Source organism: Castor canadensis, chromosome 6, assembly GCF_047511655.1.
Source record: "Castor canadensis chromosome 6, mCasCan1.hap1v2, whole genome shotgun sequence".
Taxonomy (NCBI): domain Eukaryota; kingdom Metazoa; phylum Chordata; class Mammalia; order Rodentia; family Castoridae; genus Castor; species Castor canadensis.
The window spans coordinates 60,096,294-60,117,211 of record NC_133391.1 but is presented as its reverse complement, the minus strand read 5'-3'; the positions used below and the strand labels follow the sequence as shown (position 1 = coordinate 60,117,211).

The 20,918-nt window shown below is 36.4% G+C and overlaps 1 protein-coding gene and 1 long non-coding RNA gene across 5 annotated transcripts in view; one reads left to right on the top strand and one right to left on the bottom strand.

Annotated features, from left to right (window-relative positions):
* Positions 1-2,329, bottom strand: part of Srfbp1 (serum response factor binding protein 1) — a 55,357-nt gene extending 53,028 nt beyond the window's left edge. The window contains exon 1 of the mRNA XM_074076558.1: positions 2,150-2,329. Coding sequence (XP_073932659.1) covers positions 2,150-2,185 — 36 coding nt within the window. The 5' untranslated portion in view covers positions 2,186-2,329. The remainder of the gene's footprint in view (positions 1-2,149) is intronic.
* A 62-nt stretch (positions 2,330-2,391) lies between these two features.
* LOC141424113 (uncharacterized) overlaps positions 2,392-20,918 on the top strand; it is a 365,978-nt gene continuing 347,451 nt past the window's right edge. For 3 of the 4 annotated variants that reach the window (XR_012448978.1, XR_012448977.1, XR_012448980.1), the window contains exons 1-2: positions 2,392-2,533; positions 3,444-3,521. This is a non-coding gene — a long non-coding RNA (uncharacterized lncRNA). Of the gene's footprint in view, positions 2,534-3,443; positions 3,723-20,918 lie in introns of all 4 variants that reach the window. The other variant, XR_012448979.1, reaches the window with a different exon arrangement.

Below are 20,918 nucleotides of genomic sequence, written 5' to 3'. Positions count from 1 at the left end.
TTTACATTTTTATGTAAATATACTTATACAGTGCTACATACCAAAGTTTTGATGGGCCATATACATGACGGTGGTCCCGTAAGACTGTATCACCTAGTGATAATGACTTTGTAGTTTAGTTTGTGTGATTCTTATGACATTCACACAAGGACATCACCTAAGGACACATTTTCTACAACACGTTCCTATCATTATGCAATACATGACTACATTTGTAGTTGTTCTCATTAATTTTAGAAACCATCATCTTCACTTTTATCTCTCCCCTTCATGTTAGAAATATTAATTTTCAGCGTGAGATAATGTACACTTTCTGAGTTGATAAATTCATTCAGTCACCCAGCAAACATTTATCAAGCATATGTTACAGAAGATAGATACATAAACAAGGGAAATGGAAACAGGTGTTTGTAGCATAGACAGTATTCTGGTTGCACAAGAAATAAACACCTCACCTAGACTAAGTAAGCAACTATTTTGAAGAGAAGTGGAAATTAGTGGAGTGAAAAAAAGAGAGCCTTACATGACTGGTTCCCTGTCATTACCACTATCAAAATCACAATTGAACATGGAGCTAACTAGTGTTTCCTATGAATTCCCGAGGGCATTTTTCTGATTTAACATGTTTTATATCTCATAGGTACCCTAATGGGAAATAGCCCACCAGTAGTTTTCTGGCACAAAGCACAAGTTTAGTATAGGTTTATAAATAAATTATAAATGCCTTCATTTTTTTCTTTTCAATATAGCCTATAATTCACGGCCTCCTGAAATCCAGACTTAATGTGTAGTAAGGCAGTTCAGTTTTATTTTCTACTTCATCCCACAAGGTTTTACCAGTGAGGACTTTTCAACATCTCTCTATCATCCAAAGGGTTTCGTACTGTCACCCCTCCCTTGCTTATACAGGCTCCTCTGCCTGGAACACTTTCCTCCCCTTTACTGAATCATTGCCTGCAATGCCTGTGTAAGATCCTCAGAGCCATATGCTGGTAGCTCACAACTGTAATCCTACCTACTCAGGAGGCAGAAACCAGGAGGATCACCGTTGGAATCCACCCCGTTCAAATAGTTCGCGAGATCCTATCTCGAAAAAATTCATCACAAAAAAAGGGCTGGTGAAGTGGCTCAAGGTGTAAGTCCTGAGTTCAAACCCCAGCACTGCAAAAAAAGATCCTCCAAGACCAAGGACGAATACCACTATTTGTGACTTTGCCTTCTTTAAACTTTTCTGCCCGACTAGTTTTTTTCTGGTGTGTGGGGGAGCATTCTGTATCATGGGTGGGTGCTTCTTAAGATTCCCCTGCCTGACTGAAGGTTACTAGAAAATACAAAGTATATCTTACACGGCTGTGTAATCTGAACCGTGAATTGCTCCTAACAGACACTTAAGATATCCAGCAGAAAGGGGATAAAGAACTTCCTTTGCCGCATGGAGCTGGGAGATCCTCCTTTGATCCTTGCTTTTTTGAGCTTTAAGACTTCAGATAATTTACTACTTTTTTGAATAGAAAGGCTTAAGTAACAAACATGGCAGACTAGTTATAGTAGAAGTAGTGGTAAGGTCAAATGTCAGACGAGACTGGGTTTAAGAAGGAACCAGAGAAAGAGTTCGGGGATAGCAAGTATAAACAGCGCGTTCTTGAAGTTTTGCCGTAAATGCAAGCAGACAAATGGGAACAGTAAATGCAGAAAATGAGGCACGAGACGTACACAGTCTCATTCAAGTTCAGTAACTTGACGCGACAAGCTACAGCTTTTAATTCCTCCCCATCATATTCGACAACCACTTATAAGCAGGCAGTGTGCACCGAGAGGTTATTAAGACTCGGGCACTGTGCAAACACTTAATTCAATTCTCACAGTCACTTTACGAGGAAGGTACATTCATTAGCTTCATTTTACAGAGAACGCTGTAAAACGACCACTGATTAAATGACCTTCCAAAAACACCCGATGAAGTTGGCGGAGTCTGAGGACCAGAGATGTGTCTGTTTCAGTCACCTCAAACCCGCGGAGTACCGGCTCCTAAACTCCGAGTTCCTGGAAACCCGCATGGGCGCATCAAGAACTAGCCGCATCGCGGGAATCACGCACGCATCGGAAAGACGCAGAGGAGCTGGGTGCGAGGGCCCGAAAATCAGCTCACCTCATTATTAAGGTTCAAGGTTCCCTGCTGAGCCATGGTACACTCAGGAAAAGGGTCCGCCACAACCCGCACGTGAAGTGTGCCCAGCCACAGCTCGGATGCGTCGCCACGCCCCTCAATGGCAGCCTCTTCCGCCCAAAACTCATGCGCCGTCTGCGCGAGCTGACGCCAGATAGACGGGACGCCGGGGCAGGGAGGAGAAAACCGGAACTAAGATACGTAACTTCCGGCGCAGAGGTTGTCGCAGCCGGAAATGCGAGTTCCGCTGGAAACCCGGATAGAGTCGGGAACCCAGAGGTGGTTGTATTGGCTGATGTTAGTGGAAACAGTTAGGTCTCGCCATGTTCGTTTTACTGTATCTCGTTGGAGACTCAGCGTGGCGTTGTAAGGGCTTTGAGTTTTGTCTTCTAATGGGGGATAGTGAAAGCGTTTGTGAACGAGTCAAGTACTCGTGTGGGCGATTTTTTCCGAGATTTTTAACCTAGCGTTTGTGGAGATGTCTGCATTTAGAACAAGCAAATCTTGTTAGACCCTCACAGGTTTTTTGTTCCCGTGCAGACGAGGTCTGGGTATTTTTTCCTGCGCATTGTAGAAAGAAAGATTAAGTTTAGGTATATTGAACATTTGAAGCAAAAAGACAAGGTGCACATTTGCTACTGCCCGTAAGAATGGTAATTTTGAAGTATTGGTCTGCATACAGCAGACAATTGAGTCTTACTTTGAATTAGCTAACATGTAATTATTAATGAACACATTCCAGTATTGACCGGAAAACTTAGTCAGGTGTGTTAGGTCTCAGTCCGTGAGGGCGGTGTGCAGGGTATGAAATAATTTCTCAGAAAAAACAAGAATTGAAACAGAAGCAAAGTTTTATTCATTCTCTTAAGAGAGGAAAGGGGCTGATATTAAGAGGTATCGGTCCAGAATGAACTTCGGGATGGGGTTTATAAGCATTTAAGATGTAGACGGAATATACTGCCGACTTCTTGTTTTTTGGTTCAGCGAGCTGTTCCAGGAAGCGACCGGGAAGGTCATTTTCTCAGTGCTTTGCCAGAATGGCTGTTAGTTGCGCAGACCTTCCTATGGCATCAGGTGATTGTAGTGTGTTGTCAACTCAAGGGGTTCTTATTGAATTCAGAAAAACAATTTTCCTGTCAGACAAAAAATGGAGTCCTTTATAAAGGCTAATTTGAGTTGGGGCTTTACAAAGTGCTGGGTCACATGTTTTGCACAATTATCCCCAAAATGGTTGCAGAAATCCAATGAGATAGAAACTGGTGTTCTTATTTTACAGATGAAAACTGACTTCAGAGAGGTCAAGTGCCTTGCTCAGACTCTCATAGCTGGTCTCTCTACAGCTACATGACCTCAGGTACGCCACAAAATTTGCAGTGTTCAGTGCAAAACGAAAATGCAGGATCCCTCATTCAAGAAGCAGGAAAATATTCCACTGTCTCAACTTGACCTGGTGGTGGTCTTTATTTTATTTTTTAAAACTGGTTAATGAGGCACTATCAAGGATAGGTACCAGCGCAGACCCTGGAAGGTGCCTGAGTCCCTGTGCAAGACTCAGGTAGGAGTGCATGTGTTGGACAGTTTGTAGCAGTTGCTGGCTGGGGAAATGGGAGCGGGAAGCCAGAGAAGTCACCTGGAGAGGTTGCCCTGGCAGAACAGCACATGGCCTGAGACTGCAAACCCTTGGCACATGTTCAGTTGTCCCTCTGGAGTTCACGTACAACATTCAAATTTGAAGACTAAATTACTAATTATTAATTTAAAAACTGTGACCAAAGTATATTAAGTGAAAGCCCACTTGTAAGCATTTGTTCAAAAAATAAAGCCCTGTCCAGAGCCCATGTTCCTAACTGCTTAGAATATCTCAGACCGATTTGGATTTTTTTTTTTTTAGTTTGATGTGTGATTTGGGCACAAATGGATTAACTGCTGAATTACTAGATCACACATTAAATTATAAACTGTAAAGCTGAGCTCTTGGAGAGCAGGAGTCTTCTTAGCTCCACGTGAGAAGCAGAAACATAGGAAAATGAATACATAGGAAAATGTCAGATAATAAAGTTAAATGTAGAATGTTAAGGAAATTTGTCTTCTAATTTGGGAGAAGATGTTATGGTGCATTATTGCTTCAGAAGATAGCTTATTAAAAAGAATTTCTTGTCTGCCTTTTATCTTTTATTTTTTTTTCTTGGCCACCTTAGCACCTTATCTAACCACTACAGCCTCCTCAGCCTCAGTATTATTTTTGGAGGGTGGCACAGTGGGGCTGGAGTTTGAACTCAGGGCTCTGAACTTGCAAAGTAGAGGCTATACCGCTTTGAGCCACACCTCCAGTCCATTTTGATCTGTTTTGGAGATGGGGGTCTAAGGAACTATTTGCCTGGGCTGCCTTGAGCCTTGATCCTTCTGGTTCTAGCTTCCCAAGTACCTAGGATTACAGGCATGAACCACCTGTCCAACACAGCATTTTTTTGTTTGTTTTTGTCTTTTCCTTAGCTCATACTCTCTCCTTTACCTGTGATATCCTCCCTGTACCATCTCATAAAGCAGTACTATTTGAGACCAGGTCAGGTTCTACCCATCCCTTCTAGGAATTATTTCCATTTCCATAATGCTCAGTTTTTTGAAGATCCTTTTAGATTGCCTCAAATTATCTTTTCCTCATCTAACATGCGTGTTACTTCCAGTTCTGTCATTTTTCACTTTTCTTAAGGTGTAGTCATATGTTACCAGATCACAACTAAATTTAGCATGTAATGCAAAAACTAAGACTTCTAGAAGACAATAGGTCAAAAGTTTTGTGACCTTGAATTAGTTAAAGGTTTCTTGGAAAAAAGAATCCATATAAAAGTATATTGGCAAATTGTACTGAATCAACAATAAAACTTCTGTTCTTCAAAAGGCAGTACTAGAGTAAAAAGAGAACCATACATGGAGAAAAAAATTTTGCAAATTGCATATTTTATTATAGATTTAGAATATATATAAAGCCTCCAAATTCAATAAATAATTCAATAAAATAGGCAAAAAATCTGAGCAGATACTTGATTTAAAAAGATCTGTGGATAGGAAATAAGTGCATGAAAATATGTTCTGCACCGTTAGTCTTCTGGGAAATGCACCCCAATGTGATATCATTGTTTACCTAGGAGAGTGGCTAAAATCAGTGCAAGCTAGGCTATGAAGCAACTGAACTCTTCAGCATCACTGGTAGTAATGTAAAATGGTAAAACCATTTTTGAAACAGTCAGTTTCGTAAGTTTACATTCACAAGCCATGTGATAAAGGATTTCTCCTAAATAGAGTACGTATTCATATAAAGACTTGTGTATGAGTGTTTAGAGTGGTTTTAACAGCCAAAATATAAAAACAATCCAAAATTCCATTCAACAGGAATATACTGCGTTGCACACACATGCAACACACAACAAAACTCCTCTCAGCAGCAAAAAGGAGTGAAAGTTCTTTATGTAAAGGCGAGTCACACACCCAGGAAACACATGCGGCTTCTTCTGACTTTGCCTAGCCACTCGCCTAGATGGTGCCAGGTTCATAGAGTGAACGCAGAACATGATTGTCGACTCGAGAGTATACACAAGAATACGATGTACAGAGACACGAATTTTAATAAAAGTAAAATTCAGAGATAAAAAGGGTTGATAAATACTACAACAAGGATGAAGTTTAGAATAATTATGCTGAGGGAGAGAATCCAGACAAAAAGAGTAATATTCTAGGTAATAGTAATGTATATTGATAAAACCAGATCAGTGGTTACTCAGGGAAGTAGAGGGGATGGATGTAAGGATGGGAGGGAGAAATGACAGAGGGTCTTTTGGGGTGATTGATGTTTTCATCATCTTGATCACAGTATATGCATATATTAAAATATCAATTTTGTATGCCTTATATGTCAATAAAGCTATTAAATAAGTATTATTACTATTGAGGTAGCCATTTGACTTCTAGAAAAAATATGCTATAGTTATACTGGTACAAATTAAAATGATGCATTTAGAAAGGTATTCATTACCTGAGTGTTTGTAAAAGATTATAGGGGGTTGTTCTCACTGTAGAGAGTCCCACTTTCAATCTATTGAAAGTGTATTCCTTTGTTAATAAACTTTATGGTCTAAACAGCGACAAAAGTTGATGGGGAACCTGTCAATCAATATATAACCAATTAATTAAAGACCTATTAAAAATCTCTTTTTTAATGGAGTTGAAGACTTTCATGATATATTTTACAATGAATAAGTAGCACTGTCCTATAGAGTGTTTTTGTTTGTGTTTATAGGGAGGATATTTGTTACATACACATACCACATTTATTTGTTTGTATAGTATCTTTGTTCTGTAGAGGGAAAAAATAAATGGCTGGGTACATGTGTAAAGCCTTTATTCATTGTGTTCTTTTAAATTTTGTGTCAGGTGTTAGTATTAACTTTTAAATCAAATTTGAATCATTCTCATGATTTTTGTTGCAGTTTTTATAGGATGTGTTCTCTCATTTCTACTTTAGTTATTGTCACTATAGACACAAATGTGAATATTTTGGCATATTTGTTACCACTTTTTCAAGTACTTTTTTGGGGTGGAAGTTATTTTCTAAATATGCAATTATATTACCAGGAAAAATAATTACCTCTCTGTTCAGTCTTTTATAAACATTTTAATCTATTGCTATTTTTGCTAGAACTTCCAAAACAATGTTAGTAATGTCAGTATGTCCCTACCTTGTTCTTGATTTTAGTGTGGATAGATTGTACATTGAAGTGATAGTTAATATTTGTTATTATGAATAGTCAAATTCAGGTAGCTTTATTCTCCTAGAAGTTCTTTTTTGGAGGTAGGTTAGAAGTGGTTGTTGAGTTTTCTCATTTACCTCTTCAATTTCGATTGCTTTTATCATATTTTTCTATTTAATGCATTTTTTCCCACCTATGTTCTAATTCTGTCATGGCTGTTTGAAAAATATGGACCTTTACCAAGAAGGTGGTTGTAAATCGACACCTTTCTTTCTTTTCTTTTTTTTTTTTACCTGAGTGAATGAGTCAAAGAGAATCTTGTCACTTTTCTTAAGCTTGGCCTTTACAGCCTTTGGTAATTGTTAGTAATTCAACACAATGGTAGAACTTAGTGTTTCATTCACAATTCAAAATTAGTGAAATGAATTTTTCATTCTGACTATGCATTTTCAGTCCTCAATCTCTGGGTGGCAGTATTGTTCTCTGAATTTCACACTGCACCTAACACAAAGTTGAAGAAAGCAACACAAATGCATAGGACAGCATCTAAATTAGAAGGAGAACTGATAGATCTTCCTGCTTTTATAGGTCTTTAATGCTTAAAGTTTCAAATTTTAATATTAAGTGTTTGAGATATAAAACAAAAACCTTCTTAAGTGAAACACTACTAGATTTATTTAAAATTCAGTATTTCTTTAAATGTGTAATATACTGAAGAATACAACTAGCTGCTTTAAAGAAGACAAGTAATTGGCAAATCACTAAGCTAATATCATTATAAATCAATTATCCAACAGTTTTTTCTACTAAGTATTATTTGAATTTTTGTGTAATGTTTTCATTAAATTTATTATATTATGCCTCTAGGAAATCTGAAAATAGAATTTTATTTTAGAAATTTTAGATCTTATTATTTTGAAATAGCTAGTTAATGTTTTACAGTATTTAAAGTGAGAGAGCTAACATTTATTTATCAATTTAGTATTTTAGCTAAGGGCTTTGGCTCTGGCATCAGACTCTTTGATACCAAATTCCAGTTGTGCCTTTTTTTTTGGTGAGACTGGGGTTTGAACTCAGGGCTTCATGCTTACAAAGCAGGCACTCTACCACTTGAGCTATACCTTCTGTCCATTTTGCTTTTGTTGTTATTGAGATGGGGTCTCTCAAACTATTTGCCCAGGCTGTCCTTGAACTGTGGGCCTCTCAATCTCTGCCTCCCATGTAGCTAGGAATACAGGCATGAGCCACCAGTGCCTGACTTCCAGTTGTGCCTCTTAATAGTTAACATGCCCTTAAGAAAATCATATACACTTTCCATAACAATACTTTTCATTCGTAAAAATGATTATCATGCTGTGATAATTAGATGAGAACAGTTACCTCTCAATAGTTTAAACTGTTGTTTTCATTGTTACATTTAATCTTCACAGTAAGTTCATGAGACAGGAATGGTACATATTATGGATTCATGTCTTATGTATAACAAATATACCTAAGGCTGCAGAGGTCACTAAGTGCAGGTAAGTCTCTTTACATAAAATCATTGGTGGCAGTTTTATAGCAGCTCTGTGATATGAATGTGTAGATTACATTATTAATTTGGGAGCACCATACCATTTGCCTAATTATTGATTATTCAACAATTAATGATGTGATACTCTTTATAAACTATAAATCCTAAATATGATTTATTTCTTTTATTACCAATTAGCCCAATATAGGCTCATGATTATTGCCACAAAGACTGTAATAAGAACAATGCTAAATTCAGGAAACATTTAAACCCAGTTCAGATTCATTTTCAACATAGTGATTGGCTTATTTAACAAACATTTTTCGACATCTGTTTTGCAAAACATTGTACTAGGTTTAGTAGGAACTACAAAAATGACAATGGGATTGTTCAAAAATCTAAAAACAAGGTAGACTATACTAAGTGCTAGAGTAGTATGAAGTACTAATAGTATTATAGGGGAGTTAGAGAACAGTTTGACTAGAAGTTTTCCTAAAGGAAGTTGGATTTGAGTCTGGTTTTGAAGGAAGGATAGCACTTCAATAGGAAACTTCAACAAGGGGAAGATTCCAAGCAGAGAAAATTAGTTAAATACAAGCAGGCAGTAAGAGACACTCTAGGGCTAGCTGTGGAGGTAGGAGGATTATGGTCTGAGGCTAGGCTGGGCAAAAAGCATCAGATCCTATCTGAAAAATAACTAAAGCAAAAAAGTCTGGTGCGTGGCTCAAGTGGAGAGGATTTGCAAGTGTGAAGCCCCAAGTTCAAAACCACAGTATTAGACTAGGTACAGTGGCTCATGTCTGTAATCCCAGCTACTTGGGAGGCACAAGTAGGAAGATCCTGGTCCATTCTGGCCCCAGGGGGTTAAAACACAAGATAATACCTGAATAATAACTAAAGCAAAAATGGACTGGAGGCATGGCTGAAGTGATAAAACATCTGCCTTGCAAGCAGGAGACCTGAGTTCAAACTATAATACTGTCAAAATCAACCAAACAATCCCCCCAAACCAAGATCAAAAGCCTAGTACCACCAAAAAATTCGTACTGCACAAATAGAATATGTAATCTCAAAGGTTTTTCACAAAGGTTCCTCAAAACATTCTTAGGCATAGAAATTAAATTTCTTAAATATCCTTCTCACACTTTTACTTAAGTTTATGAAATCATAAAGATGGAAATTTGGAGAGACCACAGTGATGGTATAAAAACCTGTGAAGAGAAAACATTTTTAATTTGGACATGATGGTCAGAGAGCAAGGATTTTGTTCTAAATCTGTTGAATCACTTGCCCATCAAAACCAAGAAACGTGGATGGATAGCCTAGGGAGTTAAAATTAGCAGGTCACTTAGCTTCTCCTTGAGGGAATTCAGTGTTGTGAGGACTAGAGTTAAAGAAGGTATGATGGTGGTTGTTTGGTTTGGTTTGAATTTTTGTCCAGTTCTTAGACATTATGTCTATATCACTTCCAAGTATTCATCAATGACAATTTGATAACTTTCCATGTTAACCCTACTGAAACTGTGCTTGTTGAGGGCACTTTTGACTTTTTAGGCTCTAAACTGGATTTTAGAGTTCTCTGGGTATGAGATTATCATCTGAGTTCTTTGCTAAGATTGTGTCATATAAAAGTATTGACTGAGTCAGTGTCCTCCTTCCTGTCCTGTCTCCCCACATGTATCATTGTCTAATTCAGAAGTCTTTCCAGATAGTGGGGTGCTTTATTATAGATGTTTTCTTACCCAGCCCTAGCCACATGGTCATTAGTGATTCATTCTACAAAGAATTATCCAATTCAGATTGTCAGTAGTGTTGAGATTGAGGGGGGAGGATATAAGGAAAGAGTGTAAGAGGGTGAATATGTTGGAAATACTATGTACACTTGTATGCAAATGGAAAAATGAGACCTGTTGAAACTATTTCAGGAATGGGGGGTGTATAAAGGAGAACGATGGAGGGAGTGAATTCAACTATGATATATTGTAAGAACTTTTATAACTGTTATAATACCTGCAGTACAACAATAATAAAAAAATGAAAATAGTGTTGAGGTTGAAAACCCCTGATTTATGATCATTTCTGTATAGTGCAGTGATGAAACAAGAACTGGGTTGTAGGTGAGGCTACTTCTGGTATGAGGAATAAGGATGGGTAAAGGCTTCTATACAGAATTTTAAAAACCAATAATAATCATGACTAAAAGCCAATCTATTTTTATAACTGCCATATATTAAAAATTCTGAAGGAATATCATTGATAAAATTCTCCTTCTGCAAACGTTTTGCAGTTTAAGTTTTAAACAATTTAGTTATACTGCTAAGTTTTAGCAATATACACGTTTTCTTTAAAATAATATTCTCGCCTTTAATAAATATCATATTCTAGAGAACTGCCAATTATTTAGTCAACCCCTGACTGTATATAAGAATAGTATGTTTGTCATTATTTGAAATTGAACTCAATTCATTCCCAACCCCTGTGATAGGACATAATCCTACATTCCTCGATTCTTGACTAAAAATAAAAAAAAATTATTGTTGTATGTAATTTCTTTTAATTACATTTTGTTTCTGAGTATGAAGTTTTAGATGCTGTTATTTAGACACAGAATTATTTAAAAGTAGGTTGTATCATTCTTGAATATTGTATAGTGAAATATCAAGCCTTAAGATTATCTGTTGATGTTGGGCAGATAGAAAATGAGGAGAAGCCTATCAAGTGTGCATACCACAGCCAAAAGTAAGAAATATGTATTTAAATAGACAAAATAATCAAATTTCAAAGAAAACCAGGAGAAAGAACAGAAGATTTGGGCAATTTATTGCCATAAAAGTTCTAAAGAGCAATATTTCATTGTCTCAGTTGCTTTCACTAAGAATGGACACAGTCTAAAGCAATGGATGAAGTTATGTTCATTGTGCTATCACTCAGCCAACCCCTCATCTTTCTCTCTTTCTCTCCTTGCCAAAGAACATAATTTTTCTCTTGTGTAACCAGTAATATAGACATTCATGATTAATTTTGCAGTGAGAATATTTCAGTGGAAATATTTTTGATATTTTGATAGAGTCATTCAAAATCACTAATATAAATCCTGAAGAAACAGTGACATGAATAGAATTACAATTTTTGGAATTTATTGTGAATGAGTTTATGAACCTTTGTCAGATTATGTCTGATAGGTTATCTCATGTGAAAGAAGCATCAACATTAAAATTAAAAGTGACCTTTTCTTTTGAAGATACTGGGCCTTGCACTTCTAGGCAAATATTCTACCACTTAAGCCACTTTCCCCAGACCTTAAAAGTGGCTTTGAATCAATTATAAGTAAATATGCATGTAGGAAGAATATTTTTAACAAATTTCAAGAAATTTTGAGTTTGATTAGTAACTTATTAAACTTGTCAATTAATACATTCTGTATGGATCCTTGAAAATGATGTTTTAAGAGTTTATATTAATGGAAAGCAGATGATTTTATAAAACTTACAAGTAAGTACAGGAACCTTAAACTCATAGCATACATATGTTTCAACATTTAAATAGAAATTAATTTTTTCAAAGTAATTTTCTAGTACATTCATCTGAACTCCCAAACTGAATTTTCAAAAGTACTTCAAGATTACATTGCCCAATATTAAGTCCATCACCATGCAGTGTCCTAAAGCCACCAAAGACCACCAGAAGCACAGCTGTAGTTGAGCATGTTGGGTTTTTTATGTGTTTCTGTGAGAAGGTGCACACCATAGGGGAACATCATCTCCCAGGAAGAATGTGTTAGAAAGATCTTACAGGATTTAAGTTTTGTTAGAGTAGTTTTGGGGAGAATCTCAAGCAGAGGCTAGATCTAAGTTGATTGCTTTCAGAAACCAATGAAATGCCTTTTTGATTCATTTCTCCTCCTCGATTTCATTACTTATAGTCCTCATATCTTGCCTGAACTGTTAAAATTGCCAGCAAACTGATGATTTCCTTAGGTTGCTTTACACACAGACTTGCTATTCTCTCATTATTATCAAATCTTTCTTCCCAAAACATACATAGGGTTATGTTGTTTCTCCATTTTCTAACATTTAGTCTTTCACTTTACATGTGTTATTGTACATGGTCTAATATTCTAGCCTACTCTTCAAGACTCTTCATTCAGTGAATCTTAACATGACTATCTGACTTCCTACTAGTTCTATTGGGCTAATGATGTATTTGTTAAAAGTCTTTATTGTTTGCTTTCATTAGACCACATCATTTTCCTTAATTAAGTTTTATGTGGCATTAGTATGCTTGTTAACTGTCACGCCACTAAATTCAAAGTTCAATGTCAGTAGGAACCATGTCTGATTTTGCTCACCATTTTATTACCAACATTTAGCAGAATATCCAATCTGTTAACATAGATTACTCTGTGAATTTTGCTTCCTAAAGATATGTTAACAGGTGCAGGATGGGATTGAGTACCTGCTAAATTGAGAGTATTATGAATAGGAAATAGTAAAGTCAGACTTTCTTAATATTCATGACTATTAATAGAAGGTGAATAAAAGCTACATCACTATGAGCATCGAGGGAGGTTTAGCAATAGAGCAAATGAATCCTCATAAAAATTCGTAATTTAGGTAATTATAAAATGACTTGTAAAAACTGGCTTTTTGATTCAATGGTACACAGATCCTAAAATAATAACTCTAAATTGATGTAACATCTTCCCAAAATTGAAGATGCGAAAATTTGAGGAATAGCTTGATGTTGCCAAGAGAATTGTTTAACAAGGTTTAAGAACCAGGGACTATGAATTGGAATGCTTCTATATAGAGCACAAATATTAACTGTTATTAGCTCCGTGTCTCTGGGAAAGTCACTTCATCTTCTTAAGCCTCAGAATTGTCACTTGTGATAGACTATCACAAAGACTATCGTATTTCCACAGCTCCTTCCATTCCCAAATATACTTCAGATTTCTTCTTGACAAAGTGATGATGGTAGGTAGCAGGGTCCCACTTGCCATCATTATGTTCCATTTGATATAAGAGAATATTGGTCAAGGAGGGTTGATAGTGTTCTCTACTTTCCATTTCTGCTTCCTGTTTAAAAGACCAGATCTAGCCTAATGAAATACCACTGTAGATCCTTGAGAGTTCAGCATGCATTAAATTAGTTCTTGGGCCACCAAGCTCTTTACTTAATATTGTCTTCCTTCACATCTGATTTCTAGTCATTTTCATTGTTTTAAATCTTCGGAAATATTGATCATAGAACTTTGTAGTTTCAGCTTCCCTTTATTTCCTGATAATTCTGTAACAACTCGACAGCAATTGATAGCTTCTTTTATTACTTGTTCTTATGTGACATCTTAAGAGAATCATTGATTTTTTTTAAAAAAGCTGAGAGCTAAAAGTATATTCAACTGCCCAGAATAAAGAATAGTTTAACCTGCTATACAGATAGGTTGGCTTCTTTACTAATTTCAGACTTTTAAAAAGGATAAGCATGAAGTGGTAGCTAAACATATGAAGTAAAAATGCCTCCTGCTCTTCTTCCTTATTGCTGGCAGCAATGTTGATACAATGGTAGTAACCTCAGCAATATTTAATACTGACAGATAAAGGCCATATATAGAAGTGGTAAAGTCAAAATTTGTAAGAAATCTGAATCTGTGGTTAATTCTTTGAACTGTCGTACTACATCTCCCAAGTCTGGGTTTTCCCTTGAGTAAAACAATAGCAACAATAATGACAAGAAAAATATCAAAGCAAACCCAAAATGTGTGATTAAGCCATTGTTAATTTTGATATCAGTAACAACCACATGAACCTAATTTTTTTTCTGATTATAATGATAATGGTAACCATAGTTTAAAAAAATGTTTCTACTGATTTACCTACCCACCTTCTGACTTTCCTTCTTAAACAGTTTTTTTATCCACTCAAAAAACTAATGAAATTTGGTGGTACAACATAATAAAACACCAAGCTTATTTAATATAAAAATATAAATGATATCTGCCTCTTTTCCTCATTCTATGTAATACTTTCACCCAGACCCTGAGTGTCTCTTCCCCTCACCAGACAAAAAGGCAAAAATCGATCAGGGTAGAGCAGAGATAAAGGTTACAGAAAGTACTGAGAATACATGCACACACACAAAAGAGGGAAGAAAAAAGTAACCACCGGCAAAAGCAGAATTCACAAGTCTCAGTACACTCTGCACTGTTAATTTTCTTGCTTCGATTAACTTGGTAACATGCACAGGAGAGGAAAGAATGGACTGTAAGCACTGCAGGGCAAATGAGAATACACTTCAGCCAAAGTGTGGGAAAACTGTTTCTTGATGGCCAAAGTCAGTGTCTGTCTACAAGCATTAGGTTTTAGTTAGAACTTGACAAAGTCAACACCCTCTGACAGACCAGGACATCTGTATGCCTCCACAAAGGGACAGGGAGGGGCTTGGACACTGATTTGATTTTTAATGTGAAGGAAAACCTTGCACATATTCAAGGTAGGATGAATAGAAAGTTTGAAATCACACAGAGTGATATTCTATATTTACAAATATAAAAATGCTTGAACGTTAGAAAATAGGCAAAAGGAAAAGAAAGATAGGTAAGATATTTTGCTGCCATCTGCTGGCATAAGGTCACAGTAACTCCAGAAATCTCACATGATAATGAAGGTGAAAGTTGCCTCCTCAAGCTGGTCACAGCTTCAGTCCTGATAAGGGTGAATACATAAACAAGGCACTGTTTTCCAGGAAATATATCCCAAACTTCTCACCATCAGTGTCATGCAATCCCAGCTACTTCATGTGCTTAATTTTCTACGAGTATATAAACATACAAGTGGTTTTCATATTTTATTTTGTATCGTGCAACTTTGTTGAATTCATTTACTTGATTTAGCGGATTTCTTTTTTGGACTTTCTATGTATGAGATCATGTCAGCTGCAAGTAGAGAGAATTCTACTTCCTCCTTTCCAGTTTGAAGGTCCTTTATTTTTTTCCTTGTTTAATTACTCTAAGACTGAGCGGTGTGCTGATAAGTAGTAAGAGTGGACATGTTACCTTGTTGCAGGTCACACAGCAAACTCACATTTTCATCTTTGAATGAATTTTGCATTCATATTCATATTCATTCATATTCATATTTAAAGTTGACTTTAAATTTTTTGTTATTATAATTAATGGGTTTCACTGTGAAATTTCCACTCATACACATATCATTCTTTGGCCATATCTGCCCTCTCAACTTCTCTCCCTTACTCTCCCCTCTCACCCACCTCTCCTAGGGCCCTTACTCCTCCACAGAAGTCCTTCTACTACTTTCATGGTCATCAGTTTTTTTATTCTACCTTCCGAATATGACAACAAATATGTATCTGTGTCTGATTTCTTTCAATTTACATGATATATGACAACAAATACGTATCTGTGTCTGATTTCTTTCAATTTACATGATGACCTCTAGTTCCATCTGTCCTGCAAGTGACATGATTTTATCCTTCTTTATGACTGAATAATACTCCATGGTGTTTATATACACCATACTTTCTTTATTCATTTGTCTGGTGAGGAGCACATTGGATGATTACATAACTTGGCTATTATTAATAGTGCTGTGGATATGCAGCTTTCTCTTATATATGTCAATTTTGTTTCTTTTGGGTATATGCCAAGGTATAGCTGGATTATATGGTAGCTCTATTTTTAGTTTGATGAGGAATATCCACACTGTTTTCCTTATGGGTGCACTATTTTACGTTCCCATCAGCAATTTATAACAGTTCCTTTCCCCTCACATCCTCACCTGCACTTGTTATTTTTTGGCTTTTTGAATATAGCCATTGTGACTGGGTGAGATGGAGTATCATTTTTCATATATTTATTGGCCATGTGCAATTTTGGGAAGTGTCTTTCAAGATCATTTACACATTACTTGAATAGAATATTTGTTCTTTTGCTGGTTTTTTTTTTTTTGCATTCTTTAGATATTCTGGTTAATAGTTCCTGTCAGATAATGGCTAGAAAAGATTTTCTCCCATTTTGTCTACAGAAAGAACTGTCTACAAACAGTTGGTTCTTTCTTTCGATGACTGTGTCTTGGACTGTGCAGAAGCTTCTTTATACCAGTTTTTGCTCACAGCAGAATCCCGAGTTAATGGAGTCCTGTTCAGGAAGTCATTGCCTCTGCCGACATCTGGAAATGTGTCCTGGTGTTCTCCATCCATTTCAAAGTTGGGGTGTGGCTCACTTTGAGTTGGTGCATGCTCAGGGTAGCATGTGTGGGCTTAGTATTAATATTCTGCATTCTGCATTCTGAAATCCAGCTTCTCAGCACCACTTGCTGAAGAAGCCGGTTCTCTGATGTATGCGTTTGGCATCTTTGCTGACCATCAACCAGGTGTACCTGTGTGGATTCAGTTCTGGGCCATCTGTTCTATGCCCTTGGTCTGCAAGTCTGTTTTAGCCACAACCATGCCATTTGTGTCCTTGTAGTATATCTTGACGTTGGGGATGCTGGTGCCTCCAGACTTGCTCTTTCTGCTCAGAATGGCGTTGGCCATACAGGGTCTGTTTTATCCAGTTCTGTGAAGGAGGTCATTGGTATTTTGAAGGGGATTGCATTGAATCTGTAGATAGCTTTTGGTAGTATGGCCATATTTAACACTGTTGGTTCTCCCTGTTCATAAACATGGGATGTCTTTCCATCTTTAGGGTATTTTTCAGTTTCCTTCTTCAGTGTTTTCTAACTTTCATTGTAGACGTCTTCCACCTCCTTTTTTAGGCCTAGTCTAGGTATTTATTTTTTTGTGGCTATTGTGACTGGGGCAGTTTTCTGATTTCTCAGCGAGCTCATTACTGGCATGTAGGAAAGCTAGGATTATTTATTTCGGTGGCGCTGGGTTTGAACTCAGGGCCTTGTGCTTGCTAGGTGAGTGCTCTGCTCTTGAGCCATGCCCCAGACCTTTTTTGCTGTAAGTAATTTTTTAGATAGGGTCTTACTGTTTTCCCAGGCTGGTCTCAGACTCCAGTCCTTCTACCTATACCCTCTGTGTAGCAGGGATTATAGATACATTCCACCACACCTGGCTTGTATGTTGAGATGGAGTCTTGCCAACTGTTTGCCTAGGCTGCCCTCAAACTGTGATCCTCCTAATCTCTACCTCTGAGTAGTTGGGATTACAGGTATAAACCACTGTACCTGACTTATTTTTTTAAGGTATTGATTTTTGTATGTTTATTTTGTAGCTTGTACTTTGCTGAATTTATCAGTTCTAAGAGTCAGTGGACTCTTTGGAATTTCATAGATATAGTTTCAAATCATCTATAAACAGGGATAATTTGGCTTTAACCTAATCACATCCCTTTCATTCTTTCTCTTGTGTGATTGCTCTGTTAAAATTTCAAGTACTATATTGGATAAGAAGTGTGAGAGTGGGCATCTGTGTTTTGTACTTGATTTTAGAGGAAATGCTTTCAGGTTTCCCCATTCAATATGATTTTGGCTATGGGTTTGTCATAGATAGGCTTTATTATGTTGAGGTATGATCCACCTATATCTAGTTTATTTAAGGTTTTTATTGTTATCATATGTTGAATTTTAATGTGTTGAGATCATTATGTGACTCTTACTCTTGATTCTATTTATGCACTGCATTGTATTTACTTGCATCTACTGGACCTTTATTGTAACTCTGGAATGAAAGCAAATTGATCATGGTGAGTGATATTTGTAATGTATTGTTGAGTCCATTTTGCAAGTATTTTACTGATGATTTTTGCACTGGTGTTCATCAATGATATTGATTGTGTGTGTCCTTCTCAGGATCAGAGTACTACTGGCTTCATCAAATGAGCTTCAGGACACTCAGTCCTTTTCCATTTCATGGAGTACATTGAGACACTTGGTGAGAGTTCTGCCACTCACTCCATTAGCCTATACTTTTCTTTTTATGTGATATGCTTGACTTTACAGTCAAGGTGGTGGTGGCCTCAAGAAAAAGTTTGTGGGGATTGGATTTTAGGTCTCACACCTGCTAGACAAGTGCTCTACCACTTGAGCTATGCCACCAGTCTAGGAATTTTGTAAAAGAACTTGTAGGTTGGATAAAAAACATAATTTAAGCATCAAATTTCAGTATTTCACTTCATCTCAGTGGGTGGTAGACCAGAATAGGCTGTGTGATTAGGAAACATAATCTTATTTTGGTTCATTTTCTGGATCTTTCTGAATACTAGTAATAACTTAGAACTCTAATCTGAGTTCTACATGATGTTTGACCTTCCATATGTTACTCTAAGTTGATTTTTTTTCTCTTAAGTCCAGAGTTTTTTGTGAAAAAAATTCTCTGGTGTATTAGTTAATTTTCTGTTACTGTAATGAAATACCTGAAGCTGGATTATTTAGAAAGTAAACAGGATTAATTAACTTGTAGTTTTGGAGGTCCAAAGGCATAGTATCAGCATTCCTTTGTTCTGGTGAAGACCACAAGGCAGGGGCATCATGGTGGCTGTACTTGTGAGAGCAAGAGATCATGAGGTGAGGCACACAGCCAAGAAATAATTTCGCTCTCCTACTTCTTTATTCCATCCAGGCCTCAAATAACCTTATACTGGAGCCCCACTTCTCAAGGGGTTCTCATCACCTCTTAGTGTCATGATACTTGGGGTCAGGTTTCTAAAAAATGAAGATTTGGGGACCCGACTTAAATCATATGTATACCATAGCATGTGACATCAGTTTTAATGTCTCCTCTTCCATTTTTTATTTATTTGACTTATCTTTCTTTTTCTTAGTGTAGCTAAGGGTTTGTCAGTTTTGTTTACTCTTAAACAAACAATTCTTAGTTTTGTTGTCCGCCCCCTCCAATGATTTTCCTACTTATTATTTCATTTATTTTGGCTCTAATCTTTGTCAACAACTTCCTTCTCCTTCCTGTTATAAAAATTTTAAGTTTTTAAATTACTTTATTGTATTCATCCCCCTATTTTAAACACTAAAATCAACCAAAATACCATAGTATTACTTAATTTGTCCCTTAACTCTTGTATTTTTTGTGGTTCAGTACTTTGGTTTAGGGGCTAAGTCAGATTCTGACTTTTTAAAACAAAAATAATGCTTTGGTTAGGTAAATGGATAGAATCATGTTAAGTGAAGTGAGTCAGGCTCAAAAAGTCAGAGGTCATATGTTTTCCCTAATATGTGGAAACTAGACCTGTAAGTTAAATGTATATATAAATATCTTATATGATCATTGTATTAATGGTCTGTCTGAGGGGACTGTGGGAGATAGGAGAAGGAATGAAATGTCATTGAATGAAAAATATTGAAACAACCCATTTATCTATAATATAATATAATGTCATGTAGTATTATATCATATATCATTGTAAACTGTTAAATATTAGGGGGGCACAGTGATAGAGAAAGAGTAAGTAATGGTGGTTAATTTGATTAAAGCATAATATAGAAAGGCCTAAAGGACCAAGGTGAAACCCTCTTGGACTAATTATACACGTTCAAAAGAACTGAAGGACAGAAGGGTAAAATAGGTCTTTTCTGGGGGTGGATACCTATAGGGGTGGGATAAGGAAAGGGTGAATGAGGGTAAATATGGTGGATGTATTTTGTATCCATATATGAAACTAGTATGATGAAATTTGTTGAAATTGTTCTAGGAGAGGGGAAGGGGAAAGGAGAACTATGGAGGGGGGTGAATCTAAGATATATTGTAAGCACATCTGTAAATATCGTAATGCATTCCTTGTATAACCACTGTATGCTAATCACATAAAAATGCATTAGTTATATTTATATATGTCTACAAAAAGACAGGAACCTGTAACTTTTTATTACTTTTGTGAAGTCAGTATCTATTCATGATCATTGATTAAATCCATTTAATTTTTATTTGCTACAAGAGGTAATATTTTAATTTCATCATGTCTTCTTCATTTGGGAGTTTTCCTAATTTTGTAAACAGAAACTGTCGCTTTCTAACTACTTGGTATCCTTAGGATATAATTCACAGGAGAATCAAGATACATGCTTGATAGTCTTTTCAGTTTTAAGAGAAAGTTGGCTTTCCTAGCATGTTCCAAAGTTGACTAATGAATTTTCTAGTTTTTTTTATATGACTGTTTTAGAAAACAAGTATCAATATTCTAGAAGTACTCAGGTACTAATTTGGAAAAAAATGTACCTTAGTGAGGTCTCAAATTCTATTCAGTTGATCAGTCACTCAAAAAATAATAAAAAGGTCATGTGTCTTGCAGCTATCAGAAGTTACTCAACTACTGCCTTCCTCTTTTTTCCTAGATTCTTTGCTGACAAGTGGAAATATTAGTACACCTTAATGATTTTATCTTTTCTAGGAGAAAAAAAGGATAGGAAGCAGACTTTTAAGGGATAAAAGGTGTAGACAAAGAAGTGTGGATTATCTGCTAACCAATCTTGAGGTGGAGAATCACAAATCAATCAGAATGGTGCCAAGTTGTTGAGGG